The following is a 20,667-nucleotide window of genomic DNA, read 5'->3' as shown; positions in this document are numbered from 1 at the left end:
ATGGTATAACAAGAATTAATTAGCACAAGCTGTGACTTAGGATACTACTTAGAAATGACCATTAGAGGAAAACTTAAGTATGAAGTCAGTGGAGCAAAGGAACAGATCAGCCAGAGAAGATGCGGACTCTCCATCTTGGAGGTTTTCAGAACTTGGCTTGGTAGAGCCACAGCTGACTCATCTACTGTTGTCAAGTGGGAGGCTGGAACTGACGATCTCAGAATTGCCTATCTAACCAATGTTTCTATAGTGCTGTGTCTTGTATTTAGATCAAAACTGAAGAGAATGTTCATGGGAGGTGCTGACAGTGGTATGCGGTTCTTGATGCAAACACCGAAATATTACTGTTCGTATTTTTGCTAGGTATCAAAGCCTTGTTGTAGTCAGTTGGGATCTAGCCAAGCGATGGAACCTAGGGAGCGCTGCCAAGTACGCCCTTCCTGTTCAGTTGAACTCTGTCTGAAGCTTCTTAAATACTGGACTAGCATTTAACTGGAGTTGGCTTAGAATATGGAGTCTCTGTCACTAGAGGTGTTTTCAAGTAAGTTACAGGAGTATGTTTCTAGGCTGGGCTAAACAGAGTTGGTCCTTCTTTTGAGATAACTGATACATGAGGTCTCTGATCTATTATCTAAGCTGTACGTTACCAGTGAAGTGGTTTGTAAACACGGGAAAATTCTGATTACAATACTCTTTCGGAAGAGTAACAGTTGTCATGGAAAACAGATGTTGGCTCTTTTCTAGCATCACCAGAAAAAGAAGTTCTCCATGTTGAAGATGTACTAGCTACATGCTCTTAAGCAATATGTTTTCATCTTCCTTGTTAAGGTCTTTTTTCCTGATCATTAAGTAAACAGAATATAGACTGAAGACCTATAATCTGTTTTCTTTTGGGCCTCACTCCAAGCATTAGAACTTTCATAGATATGGAAGTCAGTTTTTCATGGTGCAACATAACATCTATAGATGAAGCTTGGTGTCTTATACATCAACCTCTCAAATCTATTTTTTAGTCCTTACTCCACTATTTGGGATTTTTTATTTTTAGGGGTAAGTGTGTACTCCTCACTAACACTACTGACATAGAAAAAGATAGCAATACGGAATGTTCTCCAGCTGATGCTACATATTTGAACAGAACGTGAGGAAATGGAATTCTGTGTCTGTCATTCTCTCGCTTCTCCCCATTGTATTTACAAAAAACTTCAACAATGTTCCTTTCTATCCACTGATTTTCTTAGTTTTTCTTGATGAAATTATTAGCTATTTTTTTTAAAAAAATATTAATATGCTCAGATATTGCATATGTTTAAATACAAACGTGGACTTTCAACTAAATAGAAACATCTTGCCTATTTGAAATAAGAACTGTTTATATGTGGCTGAGTGTTTTGGTCTGGTTTGAGGGTATTTTTCATGGTGCATTTTGAAAGCAACACCATCTGTAGCTTTTGGAAAATCTGTGATAAATTAGTGCTTGAATTGTGAATTGTCAGCCTGAATTTTGAGTTTTCTATCTAGATAAGTCAGCCACATGTAATTATTTTGGGAAAAAACATTGGCATGACCTTCAAATTGCTTTTTCTTACTGAATGCAACACTCATTAACATTTATTGTCCTAATTGCATGTATTTCCTTTGGTTTCAACAGTAAAGAAAAATGTAATCAGTGATTAATAAGGCAAGAGAACATTCTGTATGGTATTTTTGGAGAGTGAAGGGGGGTAGGCAAGAGGAGAGGGGATTTCCTTCCGAAGCAAGGCTAACTTCAGGAAAATACAGAACACTGTTAGCCTATTTAGGACATAAATATGCCTATATTGACAAGGTTTGCATGCTCATCTTTGGGTTGTCTTGGATATGGTAATCTCTGTGTAGGGGGTGGGAGAGGAGGAGGGTGGAAGACTTTTTCTAAGGAGGATCAGGACATGAGTCATAACTCATTTAAGGCCCATCACTTCCTCGTTGGGGTGGGTGTGGGAGGGTATTCCCTAGACAGAACCTAAAAGCAACCTACATTGAAGGAGACAGCCAGTATCTACTGTAGCAGGGTCTGGGGGAAGGTGAGACAGAGAGTAAGAACACCCGTTTCTTTGATCGTCTTAGTCACCAGAGATTACCAGTGCAGCTGGGACCTCCACAGTATTTGTGGTAGGCATGCACAGCACTGCTTAAGTGCTTTTAATAACTCTCTGGAGGCTTCTCTGTCTCTCCATTGATTACCTAGGGACCCTACATTTCTGACTTAAAAGATACTTTATTTGGATGGTAAAATAAGCTCTGTGGATAGCTCTGAAGCTTTTTGCACTGCCTAACTAGGAAGAACAACCTTACAAATAAGAAGGCAAATGCTTGAGTGGAAAACAAATAAAAATTAAACTATTTTGCATGTGGATACTCATAATGTTGTGGTGACAAAGTTGGGGTGGAAGGCATTTTCATAGATAGCAACAACTGAAGAGTTTGACTTTTACATTGTGGAAGACATGCTGTGATGAGTGCATGGAGTGTGTCTTTGACAGTATCCCTGAACTCCAGTGTGTGGATGTGAAAATAAAGATACAGTTAGATAAAATACGTTTGCAGCATGACATATTACAGATTTTAATTTTTCCATTCCTGTCAATAAAAATTTATGCTCTGCCTCCACATCCTTGATTTATCTGTGGGACACGTTCTTTATATTTAGAGTGATTGCATCTTTAGTAAGAGCCTGCCATTATTCTCCTTCCGTCTCAGTACAACATGTTTTCGTTGGGTTTTCATCGTGTCCAGCAGATGAGGTCGAATATTGTAGTGTCAGCCAGTACAACGGGCAGACCTGGTTTTGTGTATTGATCTGTGCGATGCCAAGAGAATGAGAGGCAGAAAATTCCATTGCTTGCAGTGACACTTTGGACCTGTGCCAACATTTTTTTTTTTTTCTCTTCTGTAATCTTCTGCTGTGCCACTAATGTGGATTCTGATCACACTGGAGTTTAATGTTAATACTTGTTGATTTAAAATCAGTGCTGTTCTTAAATAGCCAGTGGGCTGTGTCATCATCAGCCCATGACACATTTTTTCTGAATGACAAGTTCTGTAGTAAATATCGAAGTCTTGATGGTACTGTCTGTATGGTGCAGTCTTGATATTTTAGAAGGAGGTTTGGAGGGAAGGTTTCATTTGTTTTCCTTTTGATTGGTTCCTACAGAGTTTGAAGTGTGGTTTCTGTCTGAGTCGCTGTTTAGAAGTGTTGCATCTTTCTTCAACATCTTCATAACGTCCTGGAGAAGGCAGCATAAGGGAAATCTTTGAGTTTACAGATGGTACTGCGTTGGGTACTCTATAAAGTTGCTGTAGTTGCAGGGAGATCCAGAAGGACCTCACAAAACTCCATGGGCAAATGCGAGACAGATAAGCTCTTATCTAGCTAAATGTAAGGTAATACATCAGCAGAGAAATAACCTAGCGCGTGCCCGTGGGATGCTGAACTGAGCACGGGCAGTTACCGCTCAAGGCAGACACTTTGGGTTCCCTGTGGTGCGATCATTAGTTCTGCGTGCAACAGTAGCATCGTTTTTCTGCCGTATACAGCCTTCTTATTTGTGCCCATGCGTGGAGTACTGTGTGCAGCTGTGGTTTCCCCATCTCAGGGATGTAGGAGAGGTCAATGAGGACTAGAAGGTGTCGTTGAAAATCGTGGAACAGCTGCCTTTTGATGAGAGACTGAACAGGCTAAGGCTCTTCGGTCTGCAGGTGAGAAGGTTGACAGGGAGGAGTATGGTTGTTTACAAAGTTACGAAAGTAGCGGCCAAGGTGAATGTGTACCTTCACTCAGCAAATGCCGCACCATTAGAAACTGGGACCTTCAGGGAACGTTTGTAGGAGATAGAGATGGATGCAATGCTTCCGTATCTGGCTCTTGGAGATGTGCCAGAACTTTTTGTGGACAGACAGCAGCAGGAGATTCAAAAGGGTTTGGACAAGTTCCTGGAGAACACGTCCATGAAGTGATGCTAACAGGACTAGGCCTGGATGCGCCTTATAACATCCCTCACGCTTCTTTGGGCTCCACAGCTATCATCAGAGTAATGCACTCTGGAGAACAACTGGGCTTCAGTATTTTACCTAAATAACCTCAGCTGTCGCTGTCACAGCCACAATTCGGGGCTGTATGGACTTTCTGCCTGATCTAACTGTGTGTTTCTTCATGTCTGTTGCATGCAAGATGATTGTATAATCCAGGGAGAAAATAGGAAGGTTATTTCCTTTAAAATTCAGGGAGTGAAACAGGAATTATGCATCTGTGTAATTGCATATTTTGTTGTTAGAAGAGTAGCATAAATTTATGAGATTGGTCAAAATGCCAAAAAAGAAGTAAAACAAATAGTTTGGAAAGTGAGCAATTTAGAGGAAAGCTCTATTAATTTTTTTAAAAAAAATAATCTTAGAGGACTGATTCATGGAAGTGGAATGGCTTCTGTAAACTAGATGTTCTAACAGTTTGCTAGCCTCAGTTTCTTTCAGTTATCTGTAAATGAAGACATTCAGGCTTTAAAAGAAATAATCCGTCTTGTTTCATGCAGGCTTTATTGCATCTCTACCCATTGTTTCCTGGGGAGAGCCAAGGCTCTTGACTTGCACTGAACTTAAATAGATTCTTCTTGGACCTTTTTTTTTTTTTTTTTAACAGTTTATGAATGCAATATAGGTACGAATTGAATTGGGTTTAGTTTTATTATTTAAATCTTGGTGGTTTACCTAGTGGAAAGTGCATTAATATAGTGCTCATGAGAGCAACAGCCTGATTAGTTTCAAGCATGCGTAAGAATAAGTGCTGTGGGTTACGAACCACTCTTTGACAACAAACAAGCAAGAATCATGCTGCGGGTTACATGTGTACTATTTTCACTGTCCACAGTGGCCATTAGATATGTACAGCTAGAGGGGTACTTACATTTCCTGCTTCTGCATCTCTGTGAGTAGGGGCAATCATCTGTGTAACAGGGGAGTTGTAGTTGAGTTACGCAGACAACTGGGGGTACAGCTAAAACCAAACCATTACTGGAGGAGGCATGGTTTGCAATTTTGGGGCTCAGCTTTACCGAATAGAACCTTTGCTACAAAACCAATTTGAAGTTAAAGTTCAAGGAAACTAAGCAAGATTGAAGAGACTGTTGTTGCAGAGAAGGGCATCAATGTAGTGAAACTGTTCTTGGTCAATATTCCAATTAGTGTATATATGTCCATGTTTATACGATTCGTAAAACTGATATGTCTTTACTTGAGTCTCTGCATTGCGGAGAAAGTCAGAACAGGACCAGAATCATGGAATTTGTGGACAAATTTGTGACAGTGTATCAAAACCGATAAGAACTGAGAAGATATTTAAATAGCAAATCAAATAAAATTGGGGGGGGGGGGTTAATGTTGGAGTTTTCTTTTTCAACTTTACTTTTATTGGCGTTTTCCCTTTCAGAATCTGCTGGTAGTAAGGTCCAAGTACTATAATGATTCCAAAATGATTTAAAGAATCTGTAATCCAGAGAACTGCTATAATGAAAATACAATCCAAGAAATGCTAGCTAATTGCAAATCAATAACTGTTTAGATGCCTACTGTTTGATTTTTCTCTCCTTGATGCCTAAACAGACTGCTGTGCATAAATAAATATTTAAAGTATTTGTATCTAGGTCAGTGTATCTTTTTCACTAAAGCCCCATATTGCATAATGAATAGCTTCTGTGAACCAAATAAAGCTTCGGCTTTTATCTTTGCATTAAATCAGAGGAAAAACTAGTAGCAGACACAGGATTTAGAGTGATTTCCTCTATAAATATCATAGAACGGTTTGGGTTGGAAGGGACCTTAAAAATTGTCTAGTTCCAACCCCCCTGCCAGGGGCAGGGGCACCTATCACTAGACCAGGTTGCTCAAAGCCCCATCCAGCCTGGCCTTGAACACTGCCAGGGATGGGGCAGCCACAGCTGCTCTGGGCAACCTGCTCCAATGTCTCACCACCCTCACAGTAAAGAATTTCTTCCTAATATCTAAATCTACCCTCGTACAGCTTAAAACCATTCCCCCTTCTCCTACCACTACATGCCCTTGTCAAGTCCCTCTCCAGCTTTCCTGTAGGCCCCCTTCTAAGTATCGCTAAGCTGCTACAAGGTCTCCCAGAGCCTTCTCTTCTCCAGCAGACTTTCTTCAAATGTTATCGTCCAAATACCTAGACAAAAAGGTGATTTGAGTGCATAATTTAATTTATTTTATTTACATACCACATGTCAAGATTTGGCCAAGAAGAGGTCTCTTGACTCTTGGAGTTTAGCCTAGCAGAACACCAGTTTTACAGTTCAGCAATATAAAATAAAATTGATAAAATGTTTCATTTGGGCAATCGATGCAGAGCAATATGACAGTGTATTGTGGAAAAGACTATGTATAAATTCCTGAAAATCCTGGCTGGGAAGCCCTACTCTCTCCTCAGCTGATGTAGATAAAGAGAGTGCCGGGGTCTTTTCAAATCCAAATAGACGAACAAAAACTCATTCTTCATTGTGCAAAGACATTTGCATTCCTTTTCTGAGTGTCCTGGTCACAAAATATCAGTTTGAGTCAGTAGATGAAAATATGTAATAAAATATTGAAGACTATATTTTAATTTGGGCTATGAAAAATTTTGAACCAATAATTTCTTTTGAGTTTTCCTCAGTAAAGATAGTATTAAATAGAAGAGATATGTTGCATTTGAAGAATCCTTTGAAGAATCCTTTTAAAGATTGGATTAGTCTCTACTGTTTAAGACAAATCATTTTGTCTAAGGTTGCCTGGCACTTTTTAATCAAGTTAGCTGTTAATAAAAGGCATTTAACTTGTTACAGTTTCTCTAAAAGGTTAATAGCAGTCAAATATGAAAGATAATTGTTAGGGAAGCAATCACTGAACGAAGTTGCATCGTACATCTGCACGTTGCTGTGTAAAAGAAACTTTGCTAGAGATTTTCTCATTAATACGTGGTGCGTATTTAATTCTTCAAATGTCTTACCACTTAAAGTGCTGGCTAAGTACAGTGAAAGTCTGACCTATTTACATATATTTTATGTGAAGCTTTGAGTGTTTGAGTGGAGTGGACTTAATACAGATTTTTAACTATTTTCATTACATATATTGTGACCAGCTGGAATGCTGTATGTGCTTCCTTTCCTATTTATTTTCAAGTCTCATTGCAGATTTTCCTGGGCTTTTTGGTGTCGGTAGTCACGGAACAAACTGAAATCTAATTGTGAGACACACCTTTTCAGCCAGTGTTGAAACTCTCCAGACTCCTTATGTTTTCAAAGCCTCAGTGTAAGGAAGTGCTGTCTCAAAGTCTCAGGTTTGATTATTTTGGAAATTGCTTAAGTGTCTGTCCAATGGTTGATAAAAAAGTCAAAGATTTGTGTAGTTTTCAGTTCTGTTTTTGAGAACTTTGAAAATTTTTTTATTCCATTGGATGAATTAATGTAATCTTGACTTTAAATTTTGTTTTGGTTTTAGTATTTTTATGATAACCATTTTTTACAAATCAATATATTACTAGTATAATTGATGAATTCAATTACTATAAATCATATCTTCTGCCACTTTAACCAGTCATACATATACAAATCTATGTTGAAATCACAGGTCTAGAACTTTATAAAAATATTTCAGAAAGCAATAGCTCTCGAGATCTGTTGCATCAGTGTTTTGAGCTTCTAGGGTTGTATAGAGCTTGTAAGAAAATACTGAATGAGGTGTTGTATCTCATGGACTTATTGAGGGTAGTCAGGCACAGCTTCTGAGAACATTGATTTAATTGGATTTTCTCTTTTTTATCCAACTGAAGCCACTGTAGAGCATTTGACTGTTGACTGGCCTTGCTCTTCATCTGCATTGTTACTTGTTAACAATATTGGTGACAGGGTAAGTGATATGCTAATTGCTTGCTCTGTTCATCTATACCCCCTTTCCTAATTTCAGTATTGGTATTATAGTAAAACTGCTGCTTCCTCCCCCCCAAAAAAACCCCAAAAAAACCTGAGAAAAAAAAAATACTAGCAGTTAGTAAGAATTTGTTTTAAAACAAATTAATTCAAACTGATTTTTTAGCTTTTTGCTGGCGCTATGTTGCAGGAAAACTGAGTGATCGGCTTGGCCAATTGTCTGAAAGGCAATATTCTTGTGCTGTGTCGAGCAGAATCGATAAGAACAGGCTGTGAGCCCTGATGGTGCATTGTGAAAAGTTGTTTAAACACCTCCTATGGGCTTTGGACATGTTAGCTTTTGTGAGTGTGCTTGCTGTGGACAAATTGAAAGTAGAAATGCTTTCAGGGTTTGCTGAGTTTGTCTTTTGACTTAGAATTAGCTGAAAGGATGTATACTGGCATTCCACAAGAGAAATAATTTCAAAAATAGGTGCTTTTCCCCCCCCCTCTTTTTTAACCATTAACAGATTTTGGCTCTCTGACATCCTTCCTCTGACATTTCACTTTGATTCTGCATTGTACATATTGTTAAAACATCTCTGAGTTTATTTGTCAAAACTAGCAATTTGTTGTTGTTTGTGTTGACTGGGAAAAGGAGTGAGTTGGGAAGAGGAAGATTTAGTAACTGAGTTTTTAAAGTTTGTCTTTTGCAGAGTTCAGCGGCAAATCTGCAGAATTTCAGCATCGCTCAGGCAGGGTCAGCCATCAGCACAGCCATTTGTGTGATGCAAGATGGGGACCTTGCAGGGTGCGGAGAACATCAGAGAGTTTTTAAATACCATTTTATTGATCTCTTTATGAATCTGAATTAATCCTCTTTATAATGTATACGCAAGGAAGATAAAAGATTTTAAAACTGCAGCTAAATGGCATAGCCTTCTCTGAAATAGAGGAGTGACTACATTTTCTTTTGTTTTACAGCCGTCTGTGTCTTGCTGTGAAACAGGAGGGAGAAGGTTTATGAAAAGGTCCAGTAGAAGCCAGTCAGAAAGCATCACACATCCTGCCCTTTAATCAAATCTGTTTTTTCCCTCCTGTAGGAAGTGGAAGCCATTTACTTCTGTCGTGTTTTCGTTCTTCAGAAGTTTAGTCCTCTTGAAATCATGTCCAAAAGTGTCTGCTGTCCTAGACGGGAGTTGAGCACTCTGTTTTCACCCTGACTTGGGAGTTGTTGATCCTTCTGCTTTTACATATTCAGCTGCTAATCTTGGCTCACAAGCTTGGGAAACTTCGGGAATCTCCGCAGGCTGCTTGGGTTCAGCACACAGCACCTCCTTCATGCTGCAGACACCTTTAATCTCTTCCCAGTCTGTTCCTTTAGAGCAAGTCCGCCTGTGTAAAGATAAGAAGGGGAACAAATCCTGCAGGTCTTAGAGGCAGCAGCTCTGTCTGAAGCAAAACTCCTTTTTTTAGAGTCAGAGATAAGATCAGCAAGGACAAGGGCCTGAAAAACGCTGGTATTCGCATCTGCTACACCTACTGCCTGCTTGCTGCTTACTTGATTGACAACCAAAACTGAGCACTAGGACTTCTCAGGCCTTTGCTTTCTCTTTCAGCGTTGCGGCTGGATGCCATTAGCTACTTCCAGAATCCATTTTTTCAGCGTTGCATTATCACACCACTGGAAATCCATGCCCTTTATTCCATTTGGTATATGTTGACAGTTTTTGCCTTGACTGCCAGGCAGTCGTCAGGGATGGCCCCTGCAGGTTACCTCACACGGGCATCCACAAATAACCTGTCAGCTCAGCAGGGTCCAGACTTGGTTACGTGTGGCAAAAAGTGGCTATAAGGAAAAAATTACCATTACTGCAACACAGTGAAAAGACTTTGGATTTTGTGTGGCAGACAGAACAGCAAGTCCTAAGATCTGTGTACTATCCATTTAGTCATTAAATGCAGAGAAATTTATCTTGCTGTGGGCAGGTAAATGTAATTTCACATTGATGTTACTGTGAATTAAAAAGCTGCGGGGAAACTAACTGAACGTTAATAAAACAGTAATTTGGGGGAACTATCAGTCAGCTTGAGCACTTGTGAACGTAAAGAACAATAACTTGCAGCAGGTCAGTACTCCCCCGTACTCAGACTTGTCTTGTTTTCTCGGTCACAGGCTATCGGTCTTACTCTGTGTGTAGAAGAATGCAAAGGAGTGCCGTGGGCTTTAGTGCAGTACCTCTTGGCAGCATTAGCAGTACCTTTTTTACTTTAAGTTGCTCTTGCACATTAACCAGATTTTTTGCCAGTGTACCATTTTTCTTTTGCACCAAAATACACGGATATGTTACAGCCTTTTTCTAAAAATGTTATTATATGAATAGGAATCATGAAGCATGCAGTTTTTTCCAACCTGTTAAAATATGGAAACATTAATTCACTCAGATATATTTCTGTTCTGTGATGTTTAGGCACACAAATTAAACAACACTTTGGCAAGCAAGATACCATGCTGTTGATCCAAACAGTGATTTTTAACTCTGATAACCTTACAGTCTTTCTTAAATGAGCAAATAATCTGAAAAGCGTAGACTTCATGCATATTCAAGACAGAGAGCAGCACGACCTGCTTGAAGATGAATGCTGAATCTGATTTAGCCTCATGTGGTGGCTGTTTGTAGCCTGACTGCCGCAAAGTTGATTTTTCAAAGGTTTGTAACTGGGGTAGAGTTCAACTGATTTTCAAACAGGGCCTGGCTAAACTTCAGATTCTCATTTCAAAGCAAGGTGGTGGAGGAGCTCTTTGACAAGATGGTCACCGTTTTTCTTACTACGGATTGTGGTGGGTTGACCATGGCTGGATGCCAGGTGCCCACCAAAGCCGCTCTGTCACTCCCTCTGCAGCTGCGCAGGGGACAGAAGATACTGGGCAAGGCTCCTGGGCTCAGATAAGGGCAGGGAGAGATCACTCACCAGTTACTGTTCATGGGCAAAACAGACTCGACTGGGGGAAATTAGTTTAATTTTTTAGCAATCAAGTCAGGGTAGGATAATAAGAGATAAACCCAAATCTTCCCGGGCTCGCCCGAGCGATGCAGGGGCCGGGGCTGCGCTCAGTCCCTCACACGCTGCCCCTGCTGCCCCTTCCCCCTCAGGGGGGCTCCTCACACCCCGCCCGGCTCCAGCCGGGGTCCCCCCGCGGGGCGCAGCCCCTCAGGCACAGCCGGCTCCAGCCGGGGTCCCCCGCGGGGCCACCAGCCCGGCCAGCAAACCTGCCCCAGCCCGGGCTCCTCTCCCCGCGGGGCCACAGGCCCTGCCAGGACCCTGCCCCAGCACGGGCTGCCCACGGGGTCACAGCCCCCTTCGGGCACCCCCTGCTCCAGCACCTGGAGCTCCTGCTCCCCCCGCTTCTGCACTGACCTGGGTGTCTGCAGGGTTGTTCCTCTCACATGTTCTCACTCTCTCTGGCCACACTTGCCATTGCACAGGGTTTTTTTCCCCTTCTTCAGTACGTTATCCCAGCGGTGCTACCACCATCACTGATGGGGGCTCGGCCTTGGCCAGCAACAGGTCCATCTTGGAGCTGGCTGCCATGGGCTCCATGGCACATGGGGGAAGCTTCTAACAGCTTCTCACAGAAGCCACCCCTGGCACCCCCCACTACCAAAACCTTGCCATGCAAACCCCATACGTGGATGAAGCAGGGTATTGTCTTCCCCAGCCTCTTCATAAGCAATGGAGTGTTCTGGTTGAAACTGTTAAAGCAGAAATTTGGATTGGAAAGGTCCAGCCTGCCCTTTAGACGTCAACACTTAGATAAGCAACTGAAAACATCTTCGAGCAGGAATTGTCGAGCAGCTGGCATACTGGGGGGGTTGCCACTCCACTATTAATAAGGAAGTTTGTAGTAGAAGTGATTGCCCTTTTCAGAGTGAGGAAAAAATAAAGGCAAATTCAAGCATTAATAAATAAAAACATTTCTGCATGAATAGCTTGATGTCTAACAGTGGCGGGTTTATTTTAGTAGGTTGTTTTTATATAACACCATTGGGGGGAAAAAAGATGATGAGCTTCCACATTTTATTTTTTTTTTAACAGTAAGTAGCTCCTTATTCACCTAAGCATAGTCATTCATAACTACTGAGTTTTTCTGAAGAAGCTTTTAAAATCCAAGTAATCATCTTTGCAAAGAGAAAGTGCACAAGTGACACAGCTGTCTTATTCATACTCTTGCTCAGTGGGGAATTCTCCTGCTGAATTAACTAGCCCTCAAAGGGGGAGTCACTGTCTTTGCCGAGGTTTTACAGGTTTTGGAGGCCAGGTATATGGCATTCAGGGGAAACATCAGTTTCTTTGGTCAGGACTTCTAATGTATTTTATACTGAAAACAGGCCTCTGGCGTCTGTAGAGTCTTCTGTAGTGATGTCCCCCGCTGCTAAAATACTGATTATTTGGTTATGTCAGGTTTAAGCGACATGAGGAGCATCTGTAGTGTCGGTGCAGTCAGTAAATAGCTATGGTGTATAATTATTACCATTGCAGAAAGCTGAAATGTTTTTATTAAATGGAATTTATGTGTACCCTCTTTTAAAATAATCTCTAAGGCTATAACTTTTTTTAAAAAAAACATGCCTTCATATTTAAGGGTGGGAAGTACTAGGTGATGCCATGTAAGTGCCATGTAAGTTATTCTTTAAAAAAAAAAACAAACCAAAACCCTTTTGCTTGAATTCTAAGTGATTACCAATTAGTGATTCGTTTTAACAAAATTTTAGTTACAATGCTGAGAAGAATCTGAGTTGTTATTCTGGAACATTACATTTATATTAATTTCTGTGCATAGTGTCGTATGCTTTTCTAGTTTTTATTTAACAGTTTAAAAATTAGTGCAGTGGTTGTCATAACTGTGTATTCCACAGATACCCTGGGTACGGGTTTGATCCACAAATAAGAAAAGGGTACACTTGCCGTTAACCCTCGTCACCATTTCCCGCCTGTACGGTGGGTTGTATCAAGTGTTTTCCCGATGTAAAAAAGTGGACAGAACTCACAGATTCCAAATACCACCTGTATTTTCAGAATCGACGTAGTCTTACTGTTGTCGCTTCAGATATAAAGTATGATTGATTAGGCATTCATAACCACTGACTGCTTTGGTTGCAAAGTTGTTTTTCTTGCATTTTGTTGAATGTAGAATAAAACCAAGTAGAATGACCTTGCATGGAACGTGGTATCAAAGTTACTGTTTTTCTCATTGTCACTCCATTTTGCATGCTGCAAAAATGCTAACATCAACAACTTCTTATTAGGACAGCTGTGAACGACCTAGCAGTCATTCTTACTCTGTCACTTTTATCTAAGTAAAGCAGTACTCTTCAGTGTTTCACCTCTTCAGCTTCTTTTCATACCTTACAAAACATCATTGCATACATACATCAACAAAATCATTAAAATGTACAAGTCTTTCAGGCAGAAGACTGAAGTTTAAAAATAAGTAAGTAGGGAAATTAGCACATTTTTAAGCACTTGACTACAATCAGATAATGGGAAGTAATGCATACTTAAGGAAAAAATGCTAAGATTTGCAAAACCAGGTTACACCTTCAGTAATTGAATTATTATTTTGTGCATTTTTGAAATGGAAAAATAACTAAATATCAGTCTTTAAACAAAAGCTTTTGCCTCTTCAAATGAATTAATAATAGAGGCAGTCAATTAAGTTGTGCCTTGACACAGGAAAAAGTTCCTACCTTCATTCAGCTCTCCCACACCTTCCTTTTTGCAGAAATCAAAATTCAGTCATCAAAATTACCTTCAAGCACGTATTTTACAAGCATGTATTTTTCCAGCAATTGCCTGTCATGGGTTATGTTACTAAAGTAACGTCAACCTTCTCTTAGCCCAAAAAGGAAAACAAAATTCTTTTTCATGCTAGGCTGACATTCGTACTGATTAAACAAAAATAATTGCAAAAATTATGTGGTTGTAATACAGAGGAAAATAGAAATTAGAAATATTCTTGGTCACAAGTTCAATAAGCAGTCTCTTGTTCTGTTAAGAAATGAAAGAATACAAATTTGGGAACTTACTTGAAATACTGTTGTTGTATTCTGAAAACCTAAAATACTTGCTTTCATTGAGAACACTGTTCCCATTTATGCTCCCAGTCAAACTAGCAGCAGTTTTACAGACACGCTTGGTGGGAGGACTTTTCCAGTCTGGAACATGACCCATCTTTTACTCTCTAGCTTAAACTTGAGCCTCCTTTGGGGACACCATCAGCTTCTGTTCTCTTGCTTTCTGGTAGTCTGGATCAGTTACTGCAAGGAACTTGTGAGACGCCAGATTGCACAGGTGACAGATTACATGTTCTGTTGTTGCTTCCGTACTGGTGGTGGAAAACTCTTCATCCTGTTTCTAAATGTGGTCAGATTTGCATTAAGCATAATGCTGCAATTGACCTGTAAGCACTGGATAGTGTCTTTTTAATTATTCCTTTTGTAAGTTGGATTTTGAAAGAAAAAAATGCCCAGTTTTCAGAAATGCTTTGGTTCAATAAGATTTAACAAATTTAGTTAAGGAGCATTGCAAAAAAGATGGTTTATGTATTTGGCCTGATGCACTAAATAGCAGTTTTACTTAAAAACCTTAGTTTTATGTAATGAATCATTTACCAAACTAATTGTGCGTTCTGTAGCTGAAGATCTCATTTAATTAGAGAACTAGTTTTTGCCAGTTTACATCCCTAATCAATTTAAGGCTTTTTTAGTGAAGAGTAATTCAGGTAATTCAGGTATCCTTAAACCTTAGCTGCATACTAAATCCACTGGAGTTGTATCAGCGTGTTGCATCGTGTCTGCGGTTAGCCCTAGGGGCAGAGAGAGCCCTCCACTGGGACTCTGTCCTTGTTTGGCATTTTTCCAGGTAAGAAGGCAGGTTGTGCTTGATCTCTTCCAGAAACATCCATCTTCTTCCTCTTAACTGGCTGTGCAGGTCAGGGCACTGAGGTGAAGCCCTGCTTCTGCAAACTCCCCACCGCTCCCTTAATAAGTAAACAGGTGGAAAATGAGTTGGGGAGTCTCCTTTCTGTTGAGACCTGGCTGCTCTGTTGAGGTGAAGAGATGCATCCTTCCCCTTTACCTCCCTGATGGAAGTCAGATGCTTAGCCATCACTGTTCCCTAAGTATGAAGATACTGGAAGCTCAAAAACTGGATATGCCTTGATGTGAGTAGTTGGCCAATATTTGGGGAAAAGAGCTATGCAAATGAGAGAATACCACACTTGGAAGGCACAGCCCCACAGCTTTCCTTCACTATACCTATGTATTCCTATACTCCTATACAGGAACTCATGGCACCAAAAAGCAGATTTCCTTGCAAACATTTTCTAAGCTAGTCTGTCAGTCCAGTTTTCTGCTTCATGAAAAAGTGTTTTCAGCTGCTATTTTCATAAGGAAATAATACTACTTCTGTTCTGCGTAAGTATTAAAAATTCAAGGGAATGCTGGCTACCCTTCAGGGACCCTGACTGCCATGGGTAACTGGTGGCCCAAACATTCTTTTCATCTTGGTAAGACTCAAAGCCATGTATTTACTTAGTGTTTCACTGGTTTTAAGATGAAAAGGGTGAAATTAATTTCTCTCTGTTTTTTACTGCATTACTTGCTATAAAGTTAAAATATAATGCGCGTTTCTCACAGTTAACTTTTTGTTCCCTATCCAAGTTGGATAATGGAGATGAGCAAGCAGCCCAGATCAGACGTGAACTAGATGGACGACTGCAATTGGCAGAACAAATGGCAAGGGTAAGTGTCTGCTTTCACATACCAAAAGCATATCTTTATATGAGATTGAGTGGGATGATACTTAGTGCATGTTTCCAGTCTCTGTTTTTAAAATTAAGCAGAAGATCATTTCAACACAGTCAGGCAGATGCATTTCTTTCTGCTCTGAGTATCTGTATCGACAGGGGTAGGGAGAAAGCATAACTTGGTTTTGGAAAATCATATGCTGTGTGATCCTATGTTTCCTTCATCAGCAAGAACAGTGGTGAAGTAAAGGGTATGTTATTTTCACATTTGGGTTTATGTATTTTGGAACTAAAATGTCATCTTTTATATTCACAAGTGCTTTCTGCTTTGCTTAGGGTATAACCATAATGTTTATGTCTTACTACAGGTTATACATGATATACTTTTCAAGTATATATAACATATTTTACTTTTACAGATTAAGTTCATAATGGTTATATTAGTATTGCAAGTAACAAACTATGAGTGAATCTTGTAGGTCAGAGTAGTGATGATTGGGTAAATTAAAATTTTTTTTTGTACATTTTTTTCTCTCCTACAACTTGCATTTTATTTGAGTGGACAGGATTATGCCCTTCTATATTAAACGTCACAGGTGGTGTTGGCATTGTCCCTGGCCATATCTTACTAAATTTTGGGGAAAGACTCCTTTGTCGCAAAAGGGCAATCTCAAGTCTCTTCAGTCTTCTGTGAAGCCTGGGCTTACAATCAAATTTTTCCAATAACCCTGTGTTTGCTCTATTGTCCTCTTGCTTTTAGCTCCAAAAGTTACAAAATATTGGAAGGATGTATGTTATGCTCTGTGTGCAGAAAAAAATTGTAGTATATTAATATAATGTCAATTGTAAAGCAGTTAAGATTCGCTCGTTTCTTTACAAGTAAAAAATTATCATTTAGGACTATGAAGTTCATAAATAACAACCTGGAGGTGTAATCTTCCTCAAAAGTAAAATGCTGTCCATAATAGTTTCAAATTAATTTTAAATAAAGTGAAAATTATGAGCACTATTTAAACCATATAAATCTTGTTCATTCTGTCTCTGATGTACATACACTGCCCAGCTATAGATTCTTTAAAGAAAAATTTATTTATCCATTTTTTTACGCAAACCTTTACTTGAAAATTTTCGTGGTTGCCACAGTGTCAACTGCACAGTTTTGCACAGAATAAGGAACTCCATGTCCTGCATGGTACATCCAAGTCACAAATCAGAGTTTTCATATATCTCTTTTAAACTACTTAAGATGCAGGGGGGTTTGTGGTGGACTTTGACAGCTAGTCCTAATTCTAGGGTCTGTGAGAATGATTAAGGTCGTTTAAGTCAAGCAATCAAATGCTACAAAATATGAACTTTATTCTTGGAGATCAAAACCAAGCTCCTCAAAAACCTTTTAGATCCTAGATTATGTTTTCTAGTATCTTTGTGGGTAAAGAATAGGGTACTCAGTATTCAATAGTGGGAGAAACTGCATAAAAGTGGCTCTGTACATGTTCATATATATGCATTATGTATGTTTACATGTTCCCTCTTTGTTATAAAGACAGTAATTAAAAAATATTATCAAACTCCAACAGAGAAAAAAAGTTATTTTTAAGTTCTAACAGAAATGTTTAAAATAATCCCATGTGTAATAATTCAGTGTTACTTTCAAAATGAATAGCCTATTATTAAAAATGGAAGTAAACAATGATAGGAATGTCATGTCATGGTTGTAGTTTAACAGCTTTGTGTTAGAAGCATGGATATGATTGACTTCCTATTGGAAGCATGGGAAATGATTGAAGTAACAAATTTGTTAGTGTATAGTTTGTTTCGTCATTTTATGAAACATTTGAAGGTAACATCAAAGGTATATTATCAATTGATACACTTAAAACACGTGTATTAGAAATATGTTATATGTACATATACAACCTGGGTTTACAGTTAAGTGATTCTAGGGGGCAGGAGGTTCCGTTTTTACAAATGCCTTCCCATTACTCTTTTGAAGATATAAAAAGAGACAGTGGAATTAAGACTTTTCTTTTTATTCAATATCTCTTAACTGAGAGCAAATTATTAAATTAACACGATGTATTATGTGGGATGATAATTTTTTTTTTCTCCCTGACTTTTAAAATATATCTTCCAAGGAAAGAAAATTCCCAAAATTTGTAACAAGAGAAATGGAGAGCATGTACATAGAAGAGTTGCGGTCTTCAGTGAATTTGCTGATGGCAAATCTGGAAAGCCTTCCAGTGTCTAAAGGTGGGCCGGAATTTAAACTGCAGAAGTTAAAGCGATCACAGAATTCTGCATTCTTGGACATAGGAGATGAAAATGAGGTTCAGCTGTCGAAGTCTGATGTGGTCCTCTCCTTCACATTAGAGGTAATCAGATATTTCACAGAAAACCTAACAGTTTGAATTACTAGAACATCTATGTCTTGATACTTACTTGTTATTAGTCCTTCCTTTATCATTTGAAAATTTATGTTAAAGAAGTAAATTATTCTTTGTTCCTTTGGTAATTAGGTGTTAGAATACAGCTATATGATGCATTTTCCTCTTGCACTGGTAGTTGCATTTGGACCCACACAGCAATGTGGCCAGTTGAATCTCCCACACAAATGTAACTTTAAATGAATACCAGTACATTAAATGCCCAAGTGTATTTTTGAACGTAATAATGAAACACTGTTGTTATCAGGAACTCATTAATAGAATTTTACAAACAAGTTGTGTTTTCTCACTGAAAACATTTAGAGAAGAACAAAACAAAACCAAAAATTTACTGGTGGTCGTAGCAAGAGTTTTTAAATTTCTGCATTTTCCTCAAGAAACTAGCTCATGTTCACTGAGATTATGCAGGAAGTCTGGTGTATAGGTATGGAGTCTTAAACCATATAGAGCTCAACTGACCTCAAGAGGAAACCACAAACAGTGCTAGTTACTTAAACATAGCTGATGACAGCATCATAGCTCAGGTCCAGTTCCGAAAATGTTTGTATCAGGGAATGCTGATGTCTCTTTCAGTAATAGAATCAAAACATTTCCAGAGTGTGTATTGTGTATTTGTTGATCAGAAGGTGCCACGCTTGTGCTGTGCACTTGAAATGGCTTTAGTTTATTTAAGACAACAGCTAATGTTACAGAATAAATATTTCAACTGTTAAATGACTTTAAAAAGCTTTGTCTTTTAAACAATGCTTTTTCTTAAGGGAGACAGGCATCTGCTTTTTTCATGTAATGTTGAAAATTCAGATCAATTTTTGTCTCCCATGTCATCAATATACACATAGAATTTAAAAAAATGTCAAAAATGGACAGATGAAAAAGTTTAAATCCTTTGTATAACAGAGAAATTACTTATACCACTGTATGCAATTTTATTATATGAGCTAATAATGTGAAAGCCCAACATCAGATTTCATAGGAAGATCCCTCATTCTATACGCCAAAAAGTATGAGTTCATCAAGCGTGTAAAGCTGGAGTGCAGGCCTTAGTACTGAAGTGTAGGAAATGATATTTTTATAACTCTTGTGCTGAATCCTGTATGTCTCCATCACACGTGCTGTGTCTGCCTCAAGTGGTATACCAGCCCTGGAATGGCCCATAAACAGCAATACCAAAAAGCAGTTGTGAAGCACCCAAAAAGTACCTAAAAATTTTTTGTTGATAATGTTTTCTGTCTTCAAGAAAGTTTGCTTGGTGAGGGATGTAAGAAGAAAAGCTTTCGCTGTGCCTCTAGAGAGAAATACTAAGTGTGTACTAAATGTCATGTGATATTTGGGGGAAAAACAGATTAAGATGGAAACAATGATGAAATTAAAAATGACAGAGATACAATTTGCAGTGGATTTGAAAAATTTTGCTTTGTTTACAGCCCTTCCCCTCTCATACCAGAAATGTAGACTATATGATTTGGTGAACTGTGCTTTTTTTTCCACCCCTGCCCCGCCCATCACTGATGAAGAAAACATAAAATGTTCTGCAAGGTTGGTAACGTAGCGTTCATCCTTTGCAAAGCACAGAATTAAAGTGTTACTCTACATGTAGCAGTTTTTACTAGGGCAAATTTTCATTTTAAACATGACATTACCCACATAAGTTGAGTTTCTTGCTGGACAAGTATGTGCCTATCTTACTCTTGGGAAGCTAAATCTCAGAGGACACAAGTGCAAAAGGAAACAGCTGAACTGATAACTCATTTAGACTGAAACGTGGACGACCTGCTTTCTTTCTGTGCAGATGTGAAATAATAAAAGCTGATTGCATTTCCTTGGAGATAGAATACTTGATTTTTGGAAAATGTGCGGTCATGTGTGCACAATTCCGTATTTCTTGAACATGTGACATATCCAGGTCATGTCTTGTGTGGTGTGGCTTAACTAAGTTGTAGAGTAACCAGCAAAATCCCAGCTGAGGGTCGCTGCACAGGCACCTGACATCTACAATATGTCTAAACGTTAGGACAGAGTATAAGAACTCAATCGTAATTTCTTGGTAGGGGGGAATGTGGCTGGAGTTTGTGCTGGCACTGCATGTTATTAAGACAGAACAGGAAAAGTTGTTAGTAACATTTACAATGTACTGGAGGGAATGGACCTTGCTGGCTAAGGTCAGAGACCCCCTTGCACATTACTGCAAGCAACAGTGACTGGTTTTGCAAGTTAGATGTTTCCTCTACCGTAGCCTGTTGCAGAAATTTCTAAAATAAATAAATAAAATATCAAAGGAGTAGGAGAGTCTTAATCACTTATGATGTTCAGCTGTTGGACAGCTTCAGAAATAGACGAGCAATATTTAGGAAGCTGTTTATCAGCTAATGAGCTAGTAAGTCAGCTAGTGGCAGTTTCCTTCCCCACTAAATGCAACTTTTTTCCATTGGTGGAATCCAGACTTGCTACCAAAGACGAATAAATAAATTTGTGCAATAAAATTGGA

The 20,667-nt window shown here is 39.0% G+C and overlaps 1 protein-coding gene across 2 annotated transcripts in view; it reads left to right on the top strand.

Moving 5' to 3' along the window:
- CADPS2 (calcium dependent secretion activator 2) overlaps window positions 1–20,667 on the top strand; it is a 323,412-nt gene that overhangs the window by 118,834 nt on the left and 183,911 nt on the right. For both annotated transcript variants that reach the window (XM_055712157.1, XM_055712158.1), the window contains exons 4-5: window positions 15,653–15,733; window positions 17,874–18,110. In XM_055712157.1, coding sequence (XP_055568132.1) covers window positions 15,653–15,733; window positions 17,874–18,110 — 318 coding nt within the window. The remainder of the gene's footprint in view (window positions 1–15,652; window positions 15,734–17,873; window positions 18,111–20,667) is intronic.

Source organism: Falco cherrug, chromosome 5, assembly GCF_023634085.1.
Source record: "Falco cherrug isolate bFalChe1 chromosome 5, bFalChe1.pri, whole genome shotgun sequence".
NCBI classification, from domain to species: Eukaryota; Metazoa; Chordata; class Aves; order Falconiformes; family Falconidae; genus Falco; species Falco cherrug.
This window is presented reverse-complemented; position numbering and strand designations above follow the sequence as displayed.